This window comes from Arvicola amphibius, chromosome 4 (assembly GCF_903992535.2).
Source record: "Arvicola amphibius chromosome 4, mArvAmp1.2, whole genome shotgun sequence".
Taxonomy (NCBI): domain Eukaryota; kingdom Metazoa; phylum Chordata; class Mammalia; order Rodentia; family Cricetidae; genus Arvicola; species Arvicola amphibius.
In genome coordinates this window covers 144146375-144173689 of record NC_052050.1, presented here as the reverse complement: position 1 = coordinate 144173689, position 27315 = coordinate 144146375, and the positions used below count along the sequence as shown (strand labels likewise).

At 48.8% G+C, this 27315-nt stretch overlaps 1 protein-coding gene across 1 annotated transcript in view; it reads left to right on the top strand.

Annotated features, from left to right (window-relative positions):
• Positions 1-12833: 12833 nt before the first annotated feature.
• The window catches only part of Adgra2 (adhesion G protein-coupled receptor A2), a 40332-nt gene continuing 25850 nt past the window's right edge, over positions 12834-27315 (top strand). Inside the window, exon 1 of the mRNA XM_038328689.2 lies at positions 12834-13136. Coding sequence (XP_038184617.1) covers positions 12871-13136 — 266 coding nt within the window. The 5' untranslated portion in view covers positions 12834-12870. The remainder of the gene's footprint in view (positions 13137-27315) is intronic.

The following is a 27315-nucleotide window of genomic DNA, read 5'->3' as shown; positions in this document are numbered from 1 at the left end:
AACTGGCCTTCAGGAATTGTTCATTTTGTTTGTTTGTTTGCATGTAACCCAGGCTAGCCCTAAACTCCTGACCCTTTCTACCTCCACCTTCCAAAGACTGGGATAAAGCACAAATGCAGCCATGCCTGACTCCCACCTGATTTGGATGTCAACCCGTGTCCCAGGTGTGGTTCTGACAACTGGTTATAAATCTGGATTCCCAACTGGGGTTTGATCAATTTGCTGGAGCTGCTCAGAGACCTCAGGAAAATGTTTATCCACATTGACTGATTTGATGAAAAGATGCAGTGGGCAAGGTGTCAGGGAAGGACAAGGAGCCGTGTCCTCTGTGCTGAGCAACTTAACAGACCCATCCCTTTTGGGTTTTATAGTGGATGGGTACATACGCATGATCGATCAAGTCATTGGCTATTAAGTTAGCCTTCCGGACACTTCCCAGGAGATCAGTGGATGGGACATAAAGTTCCAGAAGGTCCTTATCCTGGTCTTTTCCCTAACCAGTCCCCTCTAAGAGCTTTTCTCATTCAATTCATTAGCATACAAAAAGACACTTATTTCAGAGACTCCAGGGATTTTACAGTCTGTGCCAGGAAATGGGGAACAAGACCAAATATTTACATCATGGTGTCACTGAGCTCCACTGTCACTACAAATATCTTGGTTCCTCCTCTCCTTCCCTCCCTCCCTCTCCCTCTCTCCCCCTCATCCTATCCTCCTACCCCCTTTCGCTCTCTCTCTCTCTCTCCCTTTCTCTCTCTCCCTTTCTCTCTCTCTCTCTCTCTCTCTCTCTCTCTCTCTCTCTCTCTCTCTCTCTCTCTCTCTCTCTCTCTCTCTCTCTCTCTCTCTCTCTCTCTCTCTCTCTCTCTCTCTCTCTGAGAGGGTCTTTCTGTAGCCCTAGATGTCCTGGTACTCTGTGTAGACCAGGTTGGCCTTGAACTTGCTAAGAGGCTCCTCCTCCTGAGTGCTCCACCACCTGGCTTGGTTTGAGTCTTTTTTGATCACTTTCAGCAGCTCTGTGTCTAAGACTCTCATTTCTCAGAAGGACTATAGTTCGGCTTTCCTTACTGTTTCCTCCGAGTCCCCCTTCTTCCGCTCCTGTTGGTTCCCCAAGAGAGGGCCAGTTTAAATCTATTTCAGAACCCAGAGTGGTGGTGGTTCATGACTATAATTCCATCACTCAAGAAGTTGGAGTGCAGCCAGGAAATAGCTCAGTGGGTATAAATGCTCAACCTCCAGAACAAACTTGGAGTAAATAGAGAACCCACTTCCAAAGGTTGTTCTCTGACCTACACCACACACACACACACACACACACACACACACACACACCACGGGATACATATCTCTCCCCCATATGAACATAACTTTAACAGTAGAAATGGAGCAGAAGGGTCTTGAGTATGAGACCAGCCTTGGCTGCACAGTAAGATTGCCTATTGTCTCGAGATAAACGGAGCTGGGGACATAACAAGAGTCTCTCTCTCTCTCTCTCTCTCTCTCTCTCTCTCTCTCTCTCTCTCTCTCTCTCTCTCTCTCTCCTTGCATATATTTCTCTTTCTCAGATTTTCTAGTCTTCTCTTCTCATGCAGAACAGAATCTAAAGTCCCCTATCTGTGTATGTCGCCAAAGTCACTGTGACCAGCTCTTGCTTCCGTCTGTCTTGCACCCTCATGCATGCTTGAACACGCCATGCCTCCCGAACTAGCTGTTCCTTCTGCAGGCCATGCTCTGTATCCTTGGAGCCATACAGCCTACTCCTTCACTCCTCCAGAACTCAGCCAGAGAGCACGTTTCTTTCCCCTCTCCAACATCCCTTGCCCTGCTTGATTTCATTCCGCTTGTCTTTTCTTCAGCTGCTAGGCTGTGCGTGTCTTGCTGGTTGCATGTTGTCTCTCTCCCTCTTCTGTAATATTAGCTGCATGAAACTAGACATTCATTGATATATTGCTGTATCTTCAGTGCCTGCAACATTATTGATGCTTAATCAATATTGTTTAAATACATGATGATAGCTTCAATAATGCTTTGTCAATCATATGAAAGAAGTTTTTATGATTTTTTTGGACATTAAGATAGTCTGAAGTAACCAAGAGGTGGTGGCACATGCCTTTAATTCCAGCATTTGGGAAGCAGAGGCATGCGGATCTCTGAGTTTGAGCCCAGTCTGGTCTACAGAGTGAGTTCCAGGACAGCCAGGACTACACAGAGAAATCCTGTCTTAAAAACAATAACAACAAAGTTAGTCTGAAAGTCTTAAAAACAATAACAACAAAGTTAATCTGAAAGACATAAAAATAAATGAAAGAGCCGGGCGGTGGTGGCGCACGCCTTTAATCCCAGCACTCGGGAGGCAGAGGCAGGCGGATCTCTGTGAGTTCGAGGCCAGCCTGGTCTACAAGAGCTAGTTCCAGGACAGGCTCTAAAAAAGCTGCAGAGAAACCCTGTCTCGAAAAACCAAAAAAGAAAAAAAGAAAAAAAAAGAAAAAAATAAATGAAAGAACCCCTAGGCTGGACAATAGTGTGTGACACTATTCCTGGGGAGACATGAACAGAAGTCTACATACCTCAAATAGGTCTGACAACAGACCAAAGTATGAATACCACCAAAGTCCAACTTGGGCAGTCAATGAATTTTATAGAGGTTGTTTACAGAAGCATGGGTTACTTATAGGAGCAGAAATGACTCAAAGACCATGCGTGAAAGCTGGAGACCAGGAACACACTGCACAGCCTGCAGGCAACTCAGCAGGGGCAGTGGTGCTCAACCTGGGGATCGAGATCCCTTTGGGGGGCCACAGAGGATACATAGCAGATGTTCTGCATATCAGATATTTACAGTATGATTCATAATAGTAGCAAAATTACGGTTATAAAGTAGCAATGAGACAATTTTATGGTTGGGGGGGTCACCACAACATGGGGAGCTGTATTAAAGGGTTGCAGCAGTAGGTAGGTTGAGAACCACTGGTTACAGAACATCCTTTGCATGTGGCTCAATTGCTCTGAGCGAATCTGTGCATTTGGGGAGGGCGGGGCCTAGTGATTCTGATCAGTCTCAGGTACTTCCTGAATCTATCTTGAGTTATTTACTGACTGCGCTTCCTTGCAGGATGGAGTGTTTCACCTGTGCTTGGAACATCCTCTTGTTTCGGGTCCCTTTAAATATGGTCTGTCTTGATGAGCTTCCCTCTTGGACGGAAGGTCTAGTCTCTGAGGAAACAGCCACACAACAGGTATAGGTAGGGTGTAAGATGCGTACTCAACACAGGCAAGGCCCTAGCTTTCATCCCCAGAAGCAGAAACACCAAAAGGAGCAGAACTCAAAAGTAACAACTAAATGGCTAAATTCTGGAGAAATCAAACCAAAGCTAAAGCTAAAATTCAGTCAACCAATGAATCAAACAAACAAACAAAACCATTTGCGGGGGCCTGGTGGGCACAGGCCTAGAATTTCAGCAATTACCAAGGCTTTGGTAAGAGGAGACTGGCAAATTCAAAAGCTGCCCAGGCTACAGAGTTAGTACGGGGCCCACCTGAGCGACTTAATGAGACCTAGTTTAGAAATAGAGCAGAAAGAGGACTGAATGGGCCTGCAGCTCAGGGGTAGTACTGAGAGGGGGTATCAACTAAGCCACCGCTGTGGTGCTGCACCCCTGTACACTGAGCACTCAAGAACTGGCAACCAGAGGGCAGCTGTCTCATCGAGACAGCATGGTCTACATAGCAAGACCTTGTCTCAAAACAAACAAACACCCACTCAAGAAATTCCAAGCATTTTAGGATCTCTGTTAGGAACCAGGAACTAAATATGCCAGGCATGCCTGTACCACACCATACCTGTGAAGTCAGCAGTCCCAGCAGTGGGTGAGACAGGACAGGAGTGGAGGAACTGCTGTTTGAAGCAGTTCTCTCTCTCTCTCTGTGTGTGTGTGTGTGTGTGTGTGTGTGTGTGTGTGTAAGAGAGAGAGACAGACAGACAGACGGACAGAGAGAGAGAGAGAGAGAGAGAGAGACCGATAACATGTAGCCTATCACCCAGATACAATGCTTATCATGATTACACTTCCTTAGAATAAATATAATTGTTAACTTAAATCTATAGGTGACTGGACTGGGAATGTATCTCAGAAGAATTATGTTCACCTCGCTTGTGCAAGGGTCTGGGTTTGACACAAAGGAAATTTGTTGGTTTTAGAAACCAATGGCAATTGTACAAGTGTGGGGTGTGTGTGTGTGTGTGTGTGTGTGTGTGTGTGTGATGGCACACATATGGAGGTCAGAAGACAACCTCCCCGTCTCTGCTTTCACTGTGGGTTCCAAGGACTGAACTCATGCGTCAAATTTGTTCAGTAAGCACTTTTACCCACTGAGCCATCTTGCCAGACCCTTCATGTCTTTTTATTTTTTTAAAAGCTTGATTCCATATATGAAGTAAAGCATGCTATCTTTGTTTCCAAGCCTTTATATTCTAACTCTTTTATTTTTCTACAAATGCCTTACACTTGTTCTTTATGATTGAATATGTATATGTGTACCACAGTTTCTTTTCTTAAGTTTTTTGAGATTATAATGTTCCATTTCCCCTTCCCCGTTCCTCTCTCCAAATCCTCCCATACACCTCCACCCCTGGTTCTCTTTTAAACTCTTAGCGTTCCTTTTCCTTCAATGGTTGTTACATGTGTGTGTGCACTTGTGCGTGTGAGTGTTCCTAAATACATGAATATGACCTTCTCAGTCTGTATGATGTCACTCATGTTTTCAGGTCTGACCATGTGGTATTGGGTAATCATCTGATGTAATAATTAATTTGATAATCAAATGGCCTTTTGACCATTTCCACTATATCTCCTCCTCTCAACGTTCCTTAACTGCCTATTGTTCTTTGTCTGGAGCTGAGGCCTCATGGACTTCCTCCTTCCACGTTAGACATGTTGCATGTCTATTGGTGTGTATGGTGTTATCTTTGTTCAGGTCAAGTGTTGGCAGCCATGTTGGTGAGATTTGATGGGTATAGCTTCTGACATTTCTAGAAGACACAGTCTTACCATAAACTCCCTGTTCCTCTGGCTCTTTTTCTTTTCTTTTGTTTTTCGAGACAGGGTTTCCCTGTAGTTTCTAGAGCCTGTCCTGGAACTAGCTCTTGTAGACCAGGCTGGCCTCGAACTCAGAGATCCGCCCGCCTCTGCCTCCCGAGTGCTGGGATTAAAGGCGTGCGCCACCACCGCCCGGCTTCTACCATGTTTTCTTTTTTTTTTTTTCTTTTTTTGGTTTTTCGAGACAGGGTTTCTCTGTAGCTTTTTTAGAGCCTGTCCTGGAACTAGCTCTTGTAGACCAGGCTGGCCTCGAACTCACAGAGATCCACCTGCCTCTGCCTCCCGAGTGCTGGGATTAAAGGCGTGCGCCACCACCGCCCGGCTACCATGTTTTCTTTATCCACTATTGGTAGGCACCTAGTCTGGTCCATAGTGTGGCTATTGTGACTAGTGATGCTATAAGCCTGGGTAGACAGATAGTGTTAGTCTTGCTGCTTTGATTTGTTTTGCTGTGTATACAGAATGGCATAGCTGTACTGTATGCCAGTTCTGGTTTTCCTTTTTTTTCCCCCAACAACTCCGTATTAATTTGCACCAGTGTAGATTCTCACACATGGTTCTTGAGTGTCCCTTCCCCATTCTCACCTACATCCCTCTCTCTCCTTCCCTTCTTCCCTCCCCCACATTCCCTCTTCTCTCTCTCTCTCTCTATAAGGTCTTATTATGTACTTCCAGCTGGCCTGGAACTCATACATAGACCAGCCTGGTCTCGTATTCACAGAGATTTGTCTGCCTCTGCCTCTTGAGTGCTGGGGCTAAAAGCTGGCTGGCACTACTCCTGTCTCTCTTTTCTTTTTAAAGCAAGGTCTCCGTAGCCCTGGCACCTGCAAACTCTCTGTGTAGCCGAGGATGAGTCTCATGAACTCTTGAGCCCCAATCCTCCTACCTCTGCCTCCAGAGTACTGGGATGACAGGTGTGTACCACCACCATGCTTGCATTATGGGGTGCTAGGGATTGAGCGCAGGGTCTCATGCTCACTAGGCTAGCAGTCTGCCAACTGAGCTGCATCCCTAGTCCTCTTGATTCTTTTTTGATGGTAGCCGATCCTACTGAAGGGGGAGGGGTCTCAATATAGCGGGGTTTTCTTCTTGTTTTTGTTTTTGAAACACAGTCCGACTATATAGCCCAGGCCGGTATCAGGCAACCCAGGATGCCTCAGCTTCCCAAACTGCTTGTGCATAACGTGATGCTTACCTTCAACTCAGTCTAGTTTCCAATTATAGTCCCTTGATGACTCAGGATGGTGGACTTTCCCCCATCCATTTAGTGACCATTTGTGCTTTTTTAAGAGTACTGTCCATTTCTTTGCCTCTTTGTTAATTGGATTATTTGCTCTTCTGATTTGTATGTTTAATTTTTTTTTTCTTTTTTTTTTTGGTTTTTTCGAGACAGGGTTTCTCTGTGGCTTTGGAGCCTGTCCTGGAACTAGCTCTTGTAGACCAGGCTGGTCTCGAACTCACAGAGATCCGCCTGCCTCTGCCTCCCGAGTGCTGGGATTAAAGGCGTGCGCCACCACCGCCCGGCTGTTTAATTTTTTTTTTCTTCATATAGCTAGATATTAATCCCTTGTTAGATAAATATCATGCCGAGGTTTTCCTCCAGTCTGCAGGCTGTCTCTTCATTCTGGTGAGTGTGTCCTTGGCTTTATAATATGATGCAGTTCTGTCTGTCAGTTCTTACAACTTCCTGCCCTGTAGAGACCGACTCAGAAAGTCCTTACTCATCTTAGGACTTTTTAAAAAGGAGTTATTATTAGCCAGGCAACAGTGGCACACACCTTCCATTTCAGCCATTGGGAGGCAGAGGCGGTCGGATCTCTGTGAGTTCTGTGAGGTCAGCTCGGTCTACAGAGGGAGTTCCAGGACAGCCAATGCTACACGGGTGTGTGTGTGTGTGTGTGTGTGTGTGTGTGTGTGTGTGAGAGAGAGAGAGAGAGAGAGAGAGAGAGAGAGAGAGAGAGAGAGAGAGAGCATCATTCTCATATCTTGAAGTGTTTCCTTCTAAAAGTATCAAAGTTTTGCGTCTTCTCTTCGGGTCTTGCATCAGAAAGTCTTTGCTCCGTTTTGAGTTTATTTTTGTTCAGGGTGAGAGACAGGATCTGGTTTCATGTCTCTGCACAGTGTCCAGTTTTCCTAGTATCGTTTCTTGAAGCTGCTTCTCTCTCCCAATGTTTATGGCCAGCTCCTTCGGCTCAGCTCGAATAGGTGTTGGTATGTGGGTTTGTTTCTGGGTTTTGTTGTTTTATTCTAACTCATTAGTCCACAGGTTTGTTTTTTGTGTCGAGAACAGTAACTTTGAACCACCAATCACTTTCCTTTCCTGTTTCTGCTTCCCTCAGCCCTTTTGGTCTGTAAACTCAGCCTCGTCTGCTTGGCTCGCTGGCACACTCATTTTACAGAATCAAGTATTGCCTCATTCAAGAACAATAAACACACATAAACGAGAACAGGATTTTTTAAAAAAAAATAGAATGACAAACAAAAGCCAATTAAACTTCTTAAATTAAATGTGTTGTAGCTATGTTTCTTTTTTTCTACTGCTTGTTTTGAGACAGCATCTCTTATATCCCAGCGTGGCCAACTATCCAAGGGTGACCTTGAACTCCTGATCCTTCTGCCTCTACCTCTGGAGTATTGGAATTACAGTTTATAAAGTGTTTTTGTGGATCCAACCCAAGGCTTTGTGTGTGCCAAGAAGCACTCTCCCGCCTAAATTATGGCTTTTGACATTTAATTTTATCTTTATGCACAGAGGAGAAAGTATAATGGAGGTGCAAGACCAGAATTCATCTTCACCTTCAACCCTCATGGTGTGATTCCCTGCATTAGAAGGTGGAGAACCACAACTTCTTGAAACAGGGCTGGGTGGCATCGGCCCTGTTCCTCACAGTGGCTCTGGGCTAATCAGAAGCAATGGTCCAATGCCACATTACAAATCAAGCCAATGACCTGCCATCGCCCCCTCTTCGTGATGTTGACAGGATCCTGTCTCTGAAAGACAGCAAAATGCAGAAGGGTCTAGAAAACCCTACAGAGAAAATATGATGAAGGTATTCTCTCTCTCTCTCTCTCTCTCTCTCTCTCTCTCTCTCTCTCTCTCTCTCTCTCTCTCTCTGCATAACTCTGACTGTCCTGAAACTTGTTCTGTAGACAAAGCTGGCCTTGAATTTAAGAGATCCCCCTGCCTCTTCCTCCAAGTGCTGGGATTAAAATTAAAAGCACGTGCCACTTTGCCTGGCTGAAGGTATTTTCTCAGTTGAAGTTTCTCTTCCCAGATGATCCTAATTTATGTCAAGTTGACAAAACAAACTAACCAGGACAACGTGCAACACCTATTCTGGGCCCCACAAGCATCACACACCCATGTGTCACACAGACACACACATCCACACATAGAGGTAGGTAGATAAGTAGATAGATAGATAGATAGATGATAGATAGATAGATAGATAGATAGATAGATAGATAGATAGATAGATAAATGATAGACAGACAGACAGACCTCTGCTGTGAGGACTAAAGAACCAAATCTTATTTTGTCTTCCTTCTAGATAAGCTTCTAGTACATACTCTGGGCTGGCCTATAACTCAAGGTCCTTCTACCTGGATCTTCTAAGTGCTGGGGTTGTAGTCATGGGCCACCATGCTACACTCAGAACTTTTTAGATGTAGTGTCTGTCCATGGGTATGCAGAACAGTGCAACAATGTAGTTTATGTATTCAATATGTAATTGTCAAATTAGTATAATAAGCAGTTCCCAAGCTGCATCTGAGACATGCCTATAATCTCAGCGCACAGGAGATGGAGGCAGGAGGATTGGGCATTGAGGTCATTTGAGGCCAGCCTGGGCTACATCAGATCCTGTTTCAGAAAACTAAAAGTGCTTCTGTTCTCCTTACACAGTAGGATTAATAATTCCTGTGTAGTGGTATTTTTACAGCTATTCTGAAATACGTCATCTAGGCTGTAGCTCAGTGGAAGAGTTCTTGCTCATCATACACAGGCCTTGGGTTGGATCCCCAGTATCACAAAGAAAGAAAAGACAGAACTCTCTCATAAATTATTATAAGTAGCAGTTCTCCTGCTGTGCTACAGAAAAACAAAACCAAGGTGCCTTGATGGATAAATGTGATATATAAGCATAATGGAATGTTAATTGCTCTTAAGGAAAAAAAACAAAAAACAAAATTATATCATTGACAGCAACGTGGTCATTGTGTTAGCAAAACAAGCCAGGAAGTTAATTAAGCCCCACCAACTTCTTTTAAGAGTAAGGTAGCCGGGCAGTGGTGGTGCACACCTTTAATCCCAGCACTTGGGAGGCAGAGATGGGCGGATCTCAGTGAATTTGAGGCCAGTCTGGTCTCCAGAGTGAGTTCCAGGACAGCCAAGACTGTTACACAGAGAAACCCTGTCTTGAAACAAACACACAAACAAAAAGAGCAAGGCAGAAGGTGAACTTGGTGACACATGCCTATAATATAGACCCTCAAGGTGCGGAGACTGGAGGATTTTGAGTTTCAAGACCAGCCTAGGCTACGTGGAGAGTATCGGTCTGGGTGAGGTTATGCAGCAAGAGACTATCAAAAAGGAAGAAAAGGAGGAGGAGGAAGAAGAGGAGAAAGAAGGGGGGTGTAAGCTAGTATTTGTGAATTCTGGAGATTTATGGAATTCACTTTACTAGAAACAGGTGGGCTGCACTTCTGCTCCCTAAACCCTCTGCTCTATTTTCTTATACGTAATCCTAACTTTTGTTGCAAGGTCTACTCAGTATAGTTAAGGAGAGGGGTATGATTCAGTGGTAGAGCACTTAGAGAATTTGTGAGGCCCTGGGTTCAGTGTGAGTGAGTGTGTGTGTGTGTGTGTGTGTGTGTGTGTGTGTGTGTGTAAATGCAAAGTCTTTGAAGGAAGTCTCTTGTCCCACAAAACATCTGAGACTGACTAGAATACAAATAGTATTGGCATGATGTTGAGAGGACATACACCATGGTAGGCATTTAGCATGAATATATATAGTTTATACGTACATTGAACACATATGTACATGCATACATACATACATACACACATATATAAATATTATATATATATAATTTTTATTTATTTACATTCCTTGAGATAGGAATTCAGATATCCCATGCTGATCTCAAACTTGATATGTAGCCACGGCCAGCCAAGGCCAATTCTTGATCCTCCTAACAATAACATATATTTAATTGGTCAGCTCCTTAACTAGACTGCCTGAGAATGGGAATGAAATGTGAGTTTCCCTTCTCTCTCAAAAAAGAAGTCTCAAAACAATACATGGGGGAGGGGGCAGGTAGGGATTAGGTTCAGCTGGTACAGTGCTTGTTTGCCTCACATGCACGAAGCTCTGGGCACTGTCTATCCCTAGACCTTCATAGCTGGGCAAGGAAGCATCTTCCTGTAATCCTAGCACCTGGGAGGTATGGCTAGGAAGACCTGGAGTGCGGAATCAACCTTGGCAGGAGAATGCAACCTTTGGGAGAAAGCAATGAGCAACTTGAGGGACGTTTAGAAAGGATATCAAAGGAAAGTGCTCAATCCTGCTCTTGGAGACTTGGGTTGCCTCCTCCATATATACCAATGAGTGCAGAAGTCGAAATGATGCCCATCAGAGCGGGAGGACTGTGTAAATGTCTTCACCAGGCATCTCATGCCTACCACGGTGTACCTCCACCTTCGCTCTATGGCCTGCCAATGCCATCTGTAATTCATGGGCCTTCTCCTGAGACCTTGTCTTTTAGCAAAGGGAAGTCAGTCACAGACGCTGTGACAGAGCCAGAGGCCTCTCAGCTCTTCTCTGTGTATCTCTGACCGGCAGGGGTTAGATAGGCAGCTTGGTCTGGTCTACGTGCCTGGTGTCTGCCCGTCTCTGGCCCCTTTCCTGAGGAATGCAGTCTCCCTTAGGCCTGCCTAAGGCTCCTGCTGGGAGCGTCCATTCCACTTCTCATTTCCTCCATTTGCAATCACTATTTATTTATCTTTGGAAGTTTAAGGAAACAGAGCCTGCCACAGGGACTGACCAGGGAATCCAGTAAGGGAAAACTAAGAAAGAAAATTAGCCTCTGCCGCCATCAGGCCAGGGAGAGAAGCTGCTTCCCCCGCAAAGAAGGTGGGAGACGGCTCCTGGACCACAGTGGCAGAAAAGGCACCAGCACCCCAGCAGATCCAAAGTGTGGTCACTGGGCTGGCGCTGGCGGGGAGCAGTTCTACCCTAGCCCTGAAGCTGCCCTGCTACCTAGCAGCGAGGGCTCCGCTAAGAGACAAAAAGGTCATCGTTTGTGGGGAAACTGAGGAGGCAGCGCCCGGGTCCTCTGGCTCTAGCCTTCTTTTCAGTTGGCATTCCGTACATCTGTCACCAGCCTGCCTGTCGTTGCTGCTGTTGCTTTTGGAGGCAGTGTCCACAGGCACTTCATTCCCCTCCCTCTTGTCAAGGTCAGATCCTGCCCACGACTGGACCGTCTCGCTCCTTCTCACGCCACAGTGCGCATTTATAGACGACGAGACAAGCAGGACCCAGCAGATTCCACTCCCCTAGGTGATGTGCACTGTGAAAAAGTCAAACAGTGAACAAAAGGCATCGCGGGGCCTCGAAACCTCGACCGGGATGTCCTGACTAGTGGTACGCCCTATTATAGATCCGTCGGCCTTCTCTTATTTTCCCTCTTTTCCTTTAGCATTTGCCACCCCCAAACACACACACACACACACACACAAACACACAAACACACACCACACCACACAAGCGTGTGTGCACTAACAGGAGGCTAACTCACTGTCTGCCTTAGCCTTTGACCTCTCCTTGGCCTAATGACAAGCACCTCCTGCTGGGCAAGGTCACTGCTCACAGGGTAAGGTCTAAGGCCTCCTTGTCTCAGGCTTGTGTCCTCCTGCTGTGACCTCAATCGAAATTTGGGGGTGGGAACAGTACTGTGAAAGTCAACTTTAGACTGGCCCGTCGTGTCAGAGGCCAAGAAAAACCTTAGATCCTGAGCAAAGCTCAACCCCGAACACGAAGCTCCAGACACCCCAGGCCAAGCCTGAATGAACTTCAGAAGTCCTGTGCACAAGGGTGTAGGCAGATGAGAGGGTTTTGTAAAAAGTGATGGTTGCCTTAGAGGTCTGAGCTGGGTTGTGGAAAGAAAGGGTCCTGGCCAGTAGAAAGAGTCGAGATGGAAAAACAGTTCTCGTGCAGGGAGAATGGGAGTGGGTGGCTGTTTAAGCTGGGCTCTAGGCTTGCACTTGAAGGAGGGCAGCTGCCTCCCTGAGCATCGGGCGGCGCTAGGGCCTCGCAGAGTGATGAGGCGGTGAGGGAGGCGGGCGGGGGTTGGCGGCTGCCGCGGCTCGGCGCCGAGCTGCCCCCATCCATGGCACGGAGTTGCGGCGGCGGCAACTGTAGCAGGAGCCAGGCGCAATCCGCTAGGTCTCAGAGGCGCGCGGAGCGAGCAGGCGACGTGCGGGGACCAGGCTCCCATCGGCTCGGAGCGCTGCGCTGAGACTCAGGCCGCTCCGCCGGGGGCCACCCGAGCTGTGCTGTCAGTGGCGCCCGAGTCCCGCCGGGCCCCGGTGCTCGCAAGCCATGCCCCCGGGGCGACGCAGCGGGGACCCCGAGCCTTGCCTCCGCCCAGGGCCCCCCGCCCCGCCCTCGGGCGCCGGGGGCTCCCGCTGAGCACGCCTCCCGCACGCCCGGGTCTCTCCGGCCGGCGCGCCGTCTGGCCCCTGCGCTGTAGGTCCCCGCGGGGCGATGGGTTGATGGGCGCGGGGGGACGCATGATGCCGGTGCCGCCCGTGCGCCTGCTGCTACTGCCGCTGCTGCTGTGTCTTCTGCTCCTGGCTCCCGGAACTCGGGGTGCGCCTGGCTGCCCGGTCCCCATCCGCGGCTGCAAGTGCTCTGGGGAGCGGCCCAAGGGACTAAGTGGTGGCGCCCACAACCCGGCTCGAAGGAGGGTGGTGTGCGGCGGCGGGGACCTCCCCGAACCTCCGGACCCCGGCCTTCTGCCAAACGGCACCATCACCCTGTGAGTACCCTACCCTGTGCTGGATCAGGACAACGAGTGGGACCTAAAAGCAGGGAGGGGGGGCGATCTTGCCACTTGAGAGACTGGGTAAAGTCTGAATCCGGACATCAGTCGGGAAACTTGAAGTAGGGGTAGGTTTGGAGCTTTGGGAATCGGGCTGTGCCCCAAAGAGAGAGGCACCGTGGAAGTCTGCTCACCTGCACAGGTGAAGTGCGAGTGGACGCTGGAGGGACATCCGTGTTGCTTGTCCTAAGTGATCTATCACTAGCATTGCAGCCTTAAGGGACCCTGAGCTGGGTGGGAATGAGTGAGAAGGCTGATTGATCGGGGCTAGGGACCCCCTAGGTGGCAGTGGTTCTTACTGAAGCTTCAGAACCCGCACGAGGGAGACCCTCCTAGACTCAACTGCCGAGCCTGGACTCTTAACTGGGATAACTGAGTCTGCGGTGCCCCGCCTCGGGCCTGCTGAGCGCTGCTCCAAGCCGGGCTTCACTGGGCTGGAGGTTCGTTGAGTCCCGTTAAGCCTATCCTTGGAATGCTGGAACTTCTGGTCTGAATGACCCTCACCCTCCACGCTCCAATTACCTCTTGGGCTCTCTCCCACTGTGAGCATTTGGGAAGTGAACTTGGGTTAAGCAACGGGTTCCGGCCTATTCCTTAACTCCCCCTGGAAATAATACAGGCCTTGATTGTTTATCGATTGATTTAATTGCTCAAAGATTTGGTAGAAAAAACCTAGCCGAAAGAGACACGTGCCTCCGGGCCTCCTTCCACGCTTCTCCTTTCATCTGGGGCTCGATTCAGCCCTTGCTTTACGGGCCACTTGTGCCTGCTCCTTAACTTAGTCTCAAGTTCCAGCAACCGCACGAGGAGAGCCTCCCGCACCCCAGCGGTTTCCTGTGCTGGCCATGTGCTCCAAGCACCACGCACGACGTGGAGTTGAGGGTCGCGCCCTAGCGGTGGCTCCTTACTTTCCTGTTCAAGATCCAGCCTAAAACCCGCCTCCCTTTCCCTGTCATCCTGACCCCGGAGACACCCGTTTCTCCAACCACCCCTCGCCCAGAGCTGAGGCTGGCTTCATCTATTCCGATTGTCCCCAGAACAATACAGTAAGTCCTCTGGTAGGTTCAGAGGCTGCCGGCTTCCTGGCAGGACACAACTGGTCAGCTTGTGATGTTAGCCAGCTGGCCTGCATTTTCTCCAGCTGGGGTGTGTGTGTGCACACGCCTGTGCGCCTTGAGTGGAGGCGGCATTCCTTCCCTCTCCCGCCTCGATGCGAGTTCTGGGGGAATGGCCGTGGCTGCCTCAGGCTTTTCACAACAGGTCCGCATGTCCAATAATAATGCTTAAGGGTCCTAGAAGGCTTGGGCACGGCCAGCCTACTTAATTCAGGAGGGGGAAAGTTTTTTTGCTGTGAGAACTAGCTGGGCCGATGTTTGTGATGTTTGTGTCACACAGCTGCACGGCGATGGTTCAGCTGGGGGTGGAGGTGATCTGTGTAATCGCACATGCTCCCGAGCCTCTGCACACTCACATGTGTGGGAGCTGTCTCTTGTACGTCTGTTGGCGGGGATTAGGGAGTCCTAACATGGTCAAGGCAGAAGGAAGAGAGGGGAAAAAATAGAAAAGTGGTTTTGCAGTACATCTTAGAATGATTTGGCAACTAATGCTTTCCAGCCATGGCTAATTCCCATCGACGCCACTCAAAGGAGGGAGACCAGTTCTTGGTGAGAATGTATCAGGGCAAAGTAGCAGCAGACGCAACTGACTTTGCTGCCCCAGCCTCAAGCCCTTCCTTAAGGAAACGCTCCTCTCCCCTCTCAGGCCATGCACCTAGCTGCATTCCAGTACCTTCCAAAGAGACTGGTCCCCCACCTGGCAGGACAATGCAAAGAACAGAACAGGGAAGCCTGCTCATCCATCAGTCTGGACGGGGGATGGAATCTGAATCTCCCTCCAGATGTTTTTCTTAGCTTTCCACATTTATGATCCTGATGGTCCCCCCCACCCTGGCCAGCAGCCTCTGAGTACACCCCAGAATGCATCTTGAGTTGAGAAAGAAGGGCTGGCAAGGGTGGTGCCAAGAGTATGGAAACCCCCTTTCTAAGTGGGGAGTCATGCTAGGTAAAGAGGATGGTGACTTCCAAACCTTCCTGAGCTACATAGGGGAGACCCTGTCTCAAACAAAACAGAACATTCATTTCACCCTCTCTAACTCTTCTGTTCTTTTTTCTCCACACAGATTTTCCTTTTCCTTTTTTTTTTTTTTTTTTTTTTTCTTGTCACAGTGGCAGGACTTGAGCCAGCTGTTTTTGCATTGTGGCGGTGTCCTCCCTCTCAGACATTTGCTACATTCCCACTGAGGACCTTCTTCTCCCCTCCAGGATGGGTCCCCAGCTTCCAGTCACAGGAACCCTCGAGATAGGAGCCTGTCAGACACTTAGGGCTAGGACTCGAAGTGCCAGATAAGGTCCCTGTCTGCTGGGGCGTGGGGGCGGGCGCGGGCTTGAACAGTCCTGTTTACCTCGTTGAAAAATCCTTCCTCCGCGCTGTTATCTCAACCCCTGCCTTCTGTTTTTGTAGACGGCAGGTCCCCTCTCCCCCACCCTCTGCTTTGTTTCCCCCCATGGTGGACTTTCATTTGCAGTTTTCCAGGAAAGCCGAGCTCTTGGCTTTCCTTCCTGCTCCGCTTCTCACCCCACCCCCAGCCTCACAGCCCGGTCTGCTGGGCAGCTGCGGGCACAAATGTCCAGAGCAGGAACCTTTATGAGCCTTCTCTCTGAGGGGAAAGGTCCCGGGGTAGGTGCCTTGCAGTGGGGAGGAATCCGCTGTGAGAGGAGACCTCTCCAGCCTGGACGGTGGCTGAAGGCCTGCTTTCTGGTCCTTGGCTCTGAGAGTTAGACGGAGAATAGATAACTGCAGAGGGCAGTTATCCCAGGAGGACCCCAGAGGACACAAGCCAGTGCCATAAATTCCTACTGCATCTGCACTGAAAAGGGTCTTAGAGACCAGCCAGCCCGGGGCCCACATCTCAAGGCTTTGTAGCTGATGTTGGTGAGATTAGAGGGATCGCTAGGTGGATCAGTTCGGATTAACTAGTAGAGTCTCAATGTTTCTACCAGATGAGGGTCTTGCTAGTTGGGATCCGGTGGGCACAAATTCTACATTTGAAATTTGCCCACCCCCACCCTCCCCCAGCCAGCAGGACCAAAGCCCCTTTAACCAGGTAGAACGGGCTCTCTGCACAGATGTGCCCAGCACTAGCTGGGCACTCATGCTGGGAGTCTGATGGTCCTGAGTAGGGAGAGGTAGGGGGAAGCCCCTGATGGATGGACCTTGTCCGTGCTCCTGCCTCAGGGAGGCGACTCTTGTGTAAGGATCTCCCTTGGGACTCTCAGCTCTGGCCTGGGATTCAGGCAATGCAACCACCAGGATCTAGTTAAGAGATTGTGGGGTAAAGTGTGCCAACCACCAAGCACACTGCCTGAGGGCAGTGGAAAGATGCTGGCTAGAGGGGCGGGTCCCAGCCAGCCTCCCCACCCCCTTCTCCTCTACCCTCTTTCCCCCATATGGTTCTCATAAGGTCTGGGCTCCGAGACAGCGGCCAGAGGAAGTGGCTGTGTACAGAGAGCTTTTGTGAGCAGGGGAGGGGGAGGGGGAGGGTGGAGAGAAAGAAGGAAAGAAAAGAGGGACGAGGCCAGAGATGAGAAGATGAGGAGGGAGGTTTGAGTCTAGCACTCTCCCAAACCCTCCGGGGTGAAGCTCTTATTCTCACCTCATGAACCTCTTGACCCCTTTGCCCATCCCAAGTGAGGAGCCAGGAGGAAACCCCGGTCATCCCTGACTCCTCCCATCCACCTTCAGGAGGGGCTGTAGGTGACCAGCCCAGGTGCCTGAGATTGTGACTGCCCCTGCTCTGTGGCCTTGAGAACCCCTATCCTTCAGACTCCTGGTGCCAGATATTAAGGTGCAATGCATGGTCCCTGTTTCAGGGGAGCCCTGTGAGGAGAGCAGAGCCCCCAGCGTTTGGACTGCATTATTTACTGCACTGAGGAGACGGAGATCCCTTAGGCTGGGTCCCAAAGACATACATATACTTCAGCCCCAAATGGTACCAGGACATATTTAGGGAAGTCACTAGAATGAGTCACCTGCCTGGATTAACCAAGATGTGCTCATGGACTCTTTGAACCTTAAAGTCCCAAGCTGCGGGCTCTTGTGGGATTGGTGAAGGGAGTGACAACCGCCTTGGTGGTGGTTCTGAGAATCTACCCCCAAAGTGCAGGCAAACTAGTCTAATATGAACCTGCTTATAGGTTGACACTTACATTTGAGGTTATCTTTTTAAGATGAGAGACTGTTTGTAAATGTACCCCACATGTGTGTCATTGGACTAAGATCCTCTTCTGTTTCTTCTAAGTTCGTCCAGGTCCTTCCGTTCAGTTTAGCCCCCATCTGCTTCCTCACCAAAACCCAGAGAGGATAGGGGAGCTCCCCATTGTCACACAGCTTGCCCAGAAGTGGGAAGTCTCCCATAACCCCTTAGGGAGAGGCCGCACAGGGAGGAGAGGGGAAAAATCAAGAAGGGAAATGGCCCTGAGCTGAGGGACCATCAGGAAGGGCCGCTGAGAGGGGCTGTTTATTTTCATTGCCCCAGCCTGGCTGCTCCGTTCTATTTAGGGCTCAGATACTGACAGGACGGAGTCGCCTCCTCCCCTTCCTCCCTCCTCTGAGGGGCCCCCATCCTTCCCAAACTCCAGAACATTCCTTTGCTTTCAGGACCGGACCACGGAGGGGGAGGGTGAAATGGGGGAGAGAAGCTGGAGTGAGCGGACACTGAGGTCCTACTCCCCCAGTCCTGGGAGTCAGGGGAGACAGGATGGGGGCACAGCGGGGATATGCAAGATGGATGGGTCCAGGTGAGGACAAGCTATGGGGTGACATGAGGAGGGAGTTGGAGCTGGAGTAGTGGAGCCAGACATCTCCCAGCTGGAAAGGAAAGGGGAGGAATGGGCGCCCCTCTTCCCCCAGCCCCCACAGCTACCAGGACTCCTGCCTTGCTGGGGATTGTGTGGGGAGGCCCAAACCTGTGCTTCAAGACTAGAGGGAATGCCAGCCCCAGGGTGGAAAAGGTTGATAAGGGCTGGGGTCCCCCATGCAGAACTCTGTCCTCTCCAGCTCACAAAGCCCTCCCCCACCAACCACATCTAGACCTCTAGGGCTTCTGACTCCCTGTCGCCTCTGCAGGTGACCTCAGAACAATCAGGGACAGAGGGAGGAACTGTGAGGCTTCCTGCTCTCTCAGGACTCCAGGTAGCGTGACCCAGAGCACAGGGCACTAGAGTTTGAATGATTGAAGGGGTCTAAGAAATACCTCTCCCAGGTCTACAAGAGCTAGCTCCAGGACAGGCTCTAAAGCTGCAGAGAAACCCTGTCTCGAAACCCCCCCCCCCAAAAAAAACCCTCTCCCTTCCTATACTATCCCTGTTGAGACAGAAAAAAATAGAAAGAAGGTAATTTTTAAAAGAATGTTTGTTTTATTCTATTAATTAATTAATTTAGAGACAGGAGCTCACTATGTAATACTGGCTGGCATAGCCTTGGCTGGCTGAAACTGGCTGTACAGACCAGGGTGGCCTCGAACTCACAGAGATCTGCCTGCCTCTGCCTCTGCTTCTTACTCTCTGGCACTGAGATTAAAGGTGTAGGCTATCACACCCAGTGGAGATGTTTTGTCACTGCCAAAAACTACCCTAGTAGCTGGATGTGGTGTGCCACTCTTGTAACGCCAACACCCAGGAGGCTGAGGTGGGAAGATTGCCAGTTTAAGGCCAGCCTGGGCTACAGAGACCTCATCTAAAAACAAAACAAAACAAACAAACAAAAACCTCCAAGCAGAGGGCTGGAGAGCTGGTTAGAGGTGAAAGAGCACTTGCTGCTCTTGCAGTTGTTGAGTTGGTTTCCAAGACCCACACCCCGCAGCTTACAAACACCTATAACTTCCACTGCAGAGGGATAACACACTCTCCTCTGGCTTCCAAGGGTATCAGGCCTGGTGCATAGACCAGGTTGGCCTCTAACTTCCTCTGCCTCCAGAGTGCTGGGTTTAAATATGTATATCTTTAAAAACAAAACAAAAAACAAAATAACAACGAAAAATCTCATATCAAACTGGAACAAGAGAAAAGCCAGATAAGGAGCCCTGGCTATGAGAGTCAGAGTCTCCCACCTGGCCGACATCCTCAGCCCACTCCCACTTGGGGATGGACAGCCGCACACTAGGCTGTTCCAAGGACAGGCAGGCAGACTGGGCGTGCCTGGAGTCAGGTATCCTGGCAGTAGCAAGGCAGATCTATTCACTCGTTATCTTTCTTCATTGGGGAAAGGGGCTGGCTCCTCTTAGTAATGGCTTAACCAATACAAGTGAGCTAGAAGACCACTGAGCAAAATACCCCACAGAGCATGTAAAGACACCCTGGTCCAGGAAGTCTAAAACTTTTGGTCTCTAAATTGACTCTCCAGGTCTCCCATCACCTTTCCTGAACCATCTACCAACAGTCTGCTGCATCTATGGATGGGGGAGCAGTGGCTCCATGTAGCTGGGGAAAGGATGGATGTTCTGTCCTAGAGATAGGGTGGGGTAGCATAGTGGGATAGGAATGGCAGGGAGAGAGAAACCACCTTTGACTTGGGACAGCTGGCTCTGCATTGAACTCCTTCCCTCTGGGCATTCCCTTTCTCAGAGCTCTGCTTACTCCCTGTTCACTCAGCCAGTGTCTACTCTCATCAAATCCCCTGAAGGAGGTGAGAGAGAGGATTCAGCTGTACAGAACTGGGCAGATCTGGGCTCCAAATTAACACTAGGGAGGAGAGAATGAGGGACTAGCCTACGTGTAAGTATGAATGATTGATCAGCCAGTGTGCTGCTGCTCACACTGAGACAGGATGACCAAGAACAGCCTGGGCGGCATGGTGAGACCCTGTCTCAGAAATCAATGAAAAGTAATAGCAAATTAATCCTTTGTGATTGATCTATTTACTGACTCTTCGATTATCAAACCCAAGACCTTTTATACTCCCAGCTCTGTTTACATTTTTGGGGGGGTTAGGTATTTCGAGACAGGGTTTCTCTGCAGCTTTGGCACCTGTCCTGGAACTAGCTCTTGTAGACTAGGCTGACCTCGAACTCACAAAGATCTGCCTGCCTCTGCCTCCCGAGTGCTAGGATTAAAGGCGTGCGCCACCACTGCCGGCTTCTGTTTACATTTTGAAGGAAAAGAACTTTCTATCTCCACGAGTTTGGATCTTACTGTTAGGATTTTATATCATGGCAGTTGTCGGTAGTCCTTAAGATAGATTGAAAATCCCTCCCGTTTTCTCTCCCCCGCTTCTCCACTTTCCCATCGCCCCATCTATCCCCTGTAGAAAATCTTGGTGTGGGTAGTTACAGCAGACACTGTTTCTTGTGTTCCAGCAAGAGTTCTGAGACCACAAAATCCTCGCCAAGTCTCCCTCATCACCTTCCACCTGAAGCACTTTGCGGTCTCTGCCTGTAGATTCAATTCTAGAGCACAAAACCATCCCTTTCCCATCTAAGCCCAAACACCTCGGCTTTGCCCACTCCTTACCAAGCCGCGTGCCCTTGTAGCGATAATTAGAGGAAGGAGACAAGACCTCCAAGACAAGTTAGAGGGAAACCAATAAGCAGGAGTCAGGATGGGATGGCGGCTCTTTGGTCTTGGCCTTGACCCATGGCTGTCTTTGGCTTGCTCTGTGTCTAGGTTAGGGTTAAAGGTAGTATCTGGACAGGGCTCAGACTGGAAAAAGAAGAGCCACCTGAAGTCATTCGGGACTGCCTGGACAGGCTTCCGGCCAAGCAAAGCAGTGGTAAAACAACTCAGGAGCAGGCAGGGCACCTTACATGTCCTGGAGAGAGAGAAAGGAAGTTATGGAAGGGCTGTATCCTTCATCCTTTCAAAAATAATCTAACTTTATTTTATGTGCACTGGTGTGAAGGTGCCAGATCCCCTGGAACTGAAGTTTCAGACAGTTGTGAGCCACCATGTGAGTGTTGGGAATTGAACCTGGGTCCTCTGGGAGAGCAGCCAGTGCTCCCAACGACCGAACCATCTCTCCACCCCCGTGACTATAGCCTTCATTACACGCAAGACTTACTACTTATTGATAAAGTTTGGCATTTGATAGTCATGCAAGTAAGACATTTGTTAACTTCAAATCCATAGCATTGATTCACTGATTCATTCATTCATTCATTCATGCTGGGGAATCAAATGCAGGGCCCTGTACATACTGGGCAATTGCTTTATCACAGAGTTACACACCCAGCATAGTGTTTATGTCCTAGAGGCTCTGGTTGGTTTTTAGGTTCCAGGCACTATAATTAGGCGCTGTAAATACCCAGAAGCAACTGAGCTCCATCCTATGGAACCATCTGGGAGCGCTGGTTTGGCCTGGATGGGGCAGTGTAGCTTATCTGCAGGCAGACAGACAACCAGACAACCTCCCTCCCCCTCACTGCTCAGCTTGCTATTACCACACTCCAGCAGCAGGCAGTGGTGCCAGGGCTTTCCCCCACACTCTACAAAGCCGGCGAGGGTCTAAACCTCTGACGCTCTGGCCCCTAGGGAGTGTGGGTCCTCACTATCCTATCTGTTGGAGCTAAGAAGGGAGGCTGACCCATACACTGGCTTTCTCGGGCACGTGAGAACCTTTTGGTGCTGGCACATGTTGGTTCCACGCCCCTTAGAGCAGGGCCCACATGAGTCCTTTAGGGTCACTTTTGATGTGGGAGTGGTATCTGGTAAGTTCCTGTGGCTACCCAGAGGCCACACGGGCTCTCTGGGATGCCAGCCACTCGCTCCATGGGCCTCCTAATTGGCCCGCGTCTCTCTTCACTCTCCTCCCTAAAATAGGACCCTCCGACCCGGAGAGGATTCTGGAATGGCCTTGGTGTACCCCATATTTGGCCAGATTTCAAACTCCGGAGTAGAGAAAGAAGAGGGGACCCCAGGGACTAGCCCTCCTTCCCACTGAAAGTATGAGCTGAGGGCAGGAGGAGTGGGTGGGGCCAGAAGTTAAAGATGCTTAGCCAGGTCTCAGTGGGGCCTGTAGGGTTAGTGCGGTTGGAAGGGATTCGCCAGACTGGCTCCCCGCAAGGCAGTAGTGTGAGAGAGGTATAGCCCTATAGCCCGAGGAGCGATCCGACTGGGGAGAGCCACGTTTATGGAGAGCCCACGTTGGCACGATGTCTAGAGCAGCTGGATGGAGCTGTGGAGGCTATAGCTCCCTCCTCCACCCTGGGGCTGCTTCCCGGTTTTCTTCCCATGACACAGTCAACAATGGTGGGAACATTTTTCTTCCCATTGGATGGAGCTGTGCGTTTTTGTCTGCTGTGCTCATCTACCCCACTATCAGCTATGCAGCTTCCAGTTTTTCACCTGCTGGTAACATCTCCAGAACTGAGAGTATATAGCATGCACAAGACCAACCTTGGGTTCTGTCCCCTGCACCAGTAAAAAATAAATTCCTAGGTCCACACACTTGAGGGAGAAAAAAAAAAGAAAACAAAAACAAAAGCAAAACCCGCAGACACTCTCTGGATAATGCAGGTTTAAAGTCAAATTCCTTGGCCCACTCAGGGTAGCTAAAACAAACAAACAAAAAAAATCCAGTTCTGGGTATTTGGGGGCTCAAACCATGTAGCCCTCTACTGGAGTCTGTCAAAAGCGGCCACTGCCTCCTAGAGGGGGCCCATTGGAAAAGGAAAAAGAGTTGTTTACCTGGTGCCCACCTTTGTGTCTGTGGAGACCGGGATCTCCACTTTAACACTCCACTCAAAATGTGAGTTTTAAGACTTTAGGAGATGGCATTTGTGCTGGTCAGGCCGGAATCTCGATTGCAGCTGTCCCCAGCACAGAGGCATATGGGGGGGGGGGAAACCAACTGCAGGAGGCCTCTGGGGAATAGGGTGGGATGTGGTCGGGAGCTGGCAAGGCTAAGAGATGTGTTGTTTCATTCTGGACTTCCTCGCGGACTGGTCCCCATTTTTTGCGATGCTCCTGAACCCTACAATGTTAGTCATGCACATTTAGAGCGTGGCTGGTCTGAACTGAGCGTGCTAGTGGAGTCCAATACAAATTACAAAGCTTTGTTACACACTAAGAAATAAACTAGCTGAGAATGTAGATAGATCACATATTGAAATGAAAAGAGTCTGGGTATGTTGGGGTAAATCAGATTCTATTAATCCGTTTTAAGCTTTTAAAATGTGGCTGATAGAAAATTTAAATTACACATGTGGTTCACATTGTATTCCAATGGGCCGGTTCTAAGTTACAGGTTTGGGATAAGTGAGAGGGATTAGGCCTGATGGCTGAAGGGCCTGGAAATGTGGGGACCCCATTACCGCTTTTGAACCCCTCTGAACAGGATCCCTACCTGGAGACTCATATGCTCATTTTGGAAATTTGGGAGTATGATTTTTTAAAAATTTAATTTGTTTTAGAATTATGATTTCAATTCAATTATCTTTCAAAAATTCATGCATGTATACATGTATGGATTTTTATATATGTGTGTGAATTTATATATAATATATATTTTTAATAATTAAAATTTATATTATAAATTTTATTATATGCATATGAATTTATATACATATATAATTATTTGTTAGCAAGCATTTTCTGCTGCGTGAGGTGTCCCATGCCTATAATCCTAGCATGTGATAAGTAACATCACAAAGATCACGAGTTCCAGGACAGCTTAGACTATGAAGTAAGGTGCTGCCTGTCTCAAAAGAGAAGGAAAAGCAGAGGCTGGGAGGATTCTCAGTGGTTAAGAGCATGAGCCGCTCTTCCAGAGGACCAGAGTTCAATTCCTGTCACCCTCAGGTGGCTTACAGTGACCTGTAGCTCCAACCCCAGGGGAATCCGACGCCTCTGGCCTGAACATACCTGCATATGCCTGCTCACACCCACACAACAGATGCACATACACATAATTAAGAATAATAAAATAAGAAAAGAGGAGGAAATCAGGGCTGACAAGATGGCCAAAGGGTTAGGGCACTTAGCACCACGCCTGGTCCCAGAAGCCCTGTGACAGAAGGAGAAAGCCTACTTCTGCAGGTTGACCTCTGACACGAGCGCTGCCGTGTATCCCGTGAGCGCGTGCACGCGCGCGCGCACACACACACACACACACACACACACACACACACGATACTTGTTTTTTAAAGGAGAATGCAAGGAGAGGAGGGAAAAAGACAGAGAGGAAAAACAGGAAAAGAGGGAGCAAGACCGTTTTGTTAGTCCAGGACTTCCCTGCCATTTATTTATGTGGGTGTGGAGGTCAGAGGACAACTTGCAGGAGCCATCCTCTCCTGCCTCTCTGTTGATCGTGGGGTCAAACTCGGGTTATCCGGCTTGGCAGCCTCCAGCCACTGAGCCATCTTACTAGCCCCTAGTGTAGGAATAAGAAAAAAAATGTGTTTTTTTTTTAAGATTTATGTACTTACTTATTTTGAGATAGTTTTACTCAAGTATCCCTGGATAGCTTGAAATTTATAGATTCACCTGCCTCTGTCTCCCAAATGCTGGGATTAAAGGTATACACTACCATACCTGAGCTAAAGACTTACCATTAAAAAAAACAAACACACACTGTGCCTTTTGACTTTTTTTTGAGATAAAAAATACACTTTATGGCTTGTATGTATATGTACCATGTGGGTGCCTATTGCCACAGAGGCCAGATCCCTTGGAACAGGAGTATTGAATGGCTGGGTGCTGGGAACCAAGCCCAGGTCCACTGCAAAAGCAGAAAGTGCTCTTAACTACTGAGCCATCTCGCCAGCCCAAGATTGATCTATCTATCTATCGATCTATCTATCTATCGATCTATCTATCTATCTATCTATCTATCTACCTATCTATCTATCTAGGTGGATGCATCACTACAGACTCTGGCATCCATATACCCAGAGTATGGAAGGTTTCAGTGGAAGTTCCATCCCAAGCCCCCTCCCCTGGGAGTTGCCTCAGTCCAGACTCCCTCCCCTGAGAAAGTCCCCCAAACGATGAGCCCTCTCCAGAGATGCTCAAGACAACTCCCACAGGGTATTTAAACTGCCCCACAGAGACTGAACACGGGATGTTCCAGTCTTCCTTTCCTGTCTCCTCTCTGGGGGGCTGGAAAGCCATTTGAAAGCATTTGTATCCATTAAACCTGGGCTTTTTCTAATTTGGTTTGATTTGGTCTAATTTGGATTATTGTGTCAGTGGAGAGGCTTATTGGGGTGCAGAAACTTTTTACTATCTGTCTAACCATCCATCCATCTTGAGAAAGTGCCCCCACTATGTATCCCTTCAATGACCTGAGGCCTCAAACTCACAGAGATCCGCCTGCCTCCTCTCTCTTGAGTGCTGGGATTAAAGGCGTGCATCACCATACTGGTTAGTGTAGGAATTTTAATGTCAGTGTTCTTCCAAGTGGAATCCTCAAACCTCAGACATTCCCCAGAACTCAGACCTCTTTCCTACTTCAAGACAACATCCGTTTTCCAAGCCCTCCTGTTCTCTGTGGCTTCTCCATTTGAGCAGGAACCCTGTGCTATCATCCTTATCCATCAAACAAGAAAAAGGGGGCTTGCTAAAAGGCTCTTCATTTTTCCTATGTCTAAGGTGCTTTTTGGTTTTCATTTTGTTTTTGTTGTGTGTATTAGGATTGAATTCAGGGCTTCATACACATTAAGTCTATGCTGTGTGTTCTTCCTCTGAGCTGCAGCTCAGTTCTGCCATGATGTGCTTTTTCTCTTTTCTTTTTTCTTTTTTCTTTTTTTTTTTTTTTTTTTTGATGGTTTACGCTGTAGTGGAAGCTGTCCTTCAATTCCTGAGCCTTTTCTCTCAGCTTCCTGTGTGCTAGTGCTTTTTGGAATATCAATATGGAGTGTGTGTGTGTGTGTATGTGTGTGTGTGTGTTTAGCATTTTAGAAACTCAGTAATTTCCCCTAAGTCATTCTTCTGCTGGAAAACAATCCCCTTGTCTCCCTTGGAAGGACTAGTAGACTATACTGAAAGTTGGGAGCACTCTATCTGGAGGGAGAAGGAAGAGATGAGGTATTCACCCCTTTCCATTGATCTAGAGACACCCCCTCCTAACTTGTCTTCATCCTCGCCAGTGTGGGGCCTGGGCTGTACCAGTGGTAGGGCGTTTACCTGGAATTCCAAAGGCCCTGGACTGTTGGGACCTGGAGGTTCTTCAGTGCCTTATTAGGTCACTCCCTTCCTGTCTCCCTCCCATGAGACTTGGCAGGTGGCAGAGGTCTTTGACAGCTCTTACGTTTGGTTCCTGGCCCCTTTCCTCTGTATACCATAGAGCACAAGGCTATCTGCTCCAGAGATGTAGTTGTAAGGTTTGGACTTGCAAGGGCCTTCAAGTGAGTTTTCCACTAGTAAGAGCAGAACAAAGAAGGGGGAAACCCTTTGCTTCAGCCCGGCCAGGAGTTTGGGTTGAGAGGCCTCATTAAGACGTTCTAATAAGCAATTAACTGGAGGGTTGAGCCTCCTTTGGCTGGTCTGGAACTCCCTCCTCCCAATAAGAAGTCTGGGAGAGAAAGGCCAAGTGGGCAGGCAAAGTTGAGACTGGGCCTCTCCCCCAGAACATAAACAGTAAATAAACAAAATGACAGAGCAGGCATTGCAAAGGGGAGGCCTAGCCTTCTGTCAGATCCAGGGCTCTGTCAGTCTTTCTACAGGTTGGGGAGACAAGGATACAGTGAATACAGTCTCTTATTGTCACTCTGAACTGGAGACCCTGATGGCCCAGCATGGTCACCTTCCTGTAGAGTCCTTGGCTCCAAGGAGAGTATTGGAAAGCCCTCTTCCACCAGGGCTCCCCAACCTCCTGCCTCCTTTCCTTCTGTGTTTTGTTTTTGTTGGTTTGTTTGTTTTTGAGACTGGGTCCTAGGTAGCCCAGGCTAGCCTCAAACTTATTATGTAGCTGAGGATGACCTTAAACTCTTGCTCTTTTTGCCTCTACTTCCCAAGCACTGGGATTAAAGGAGCATGCATCCATGCAGGCTTTCAGGGCTCCTCTTCTATACCTGACCCAGATGAGGCCAGTCTTCCCCATCAGTCTGTTCTGGACTTTGGATTGA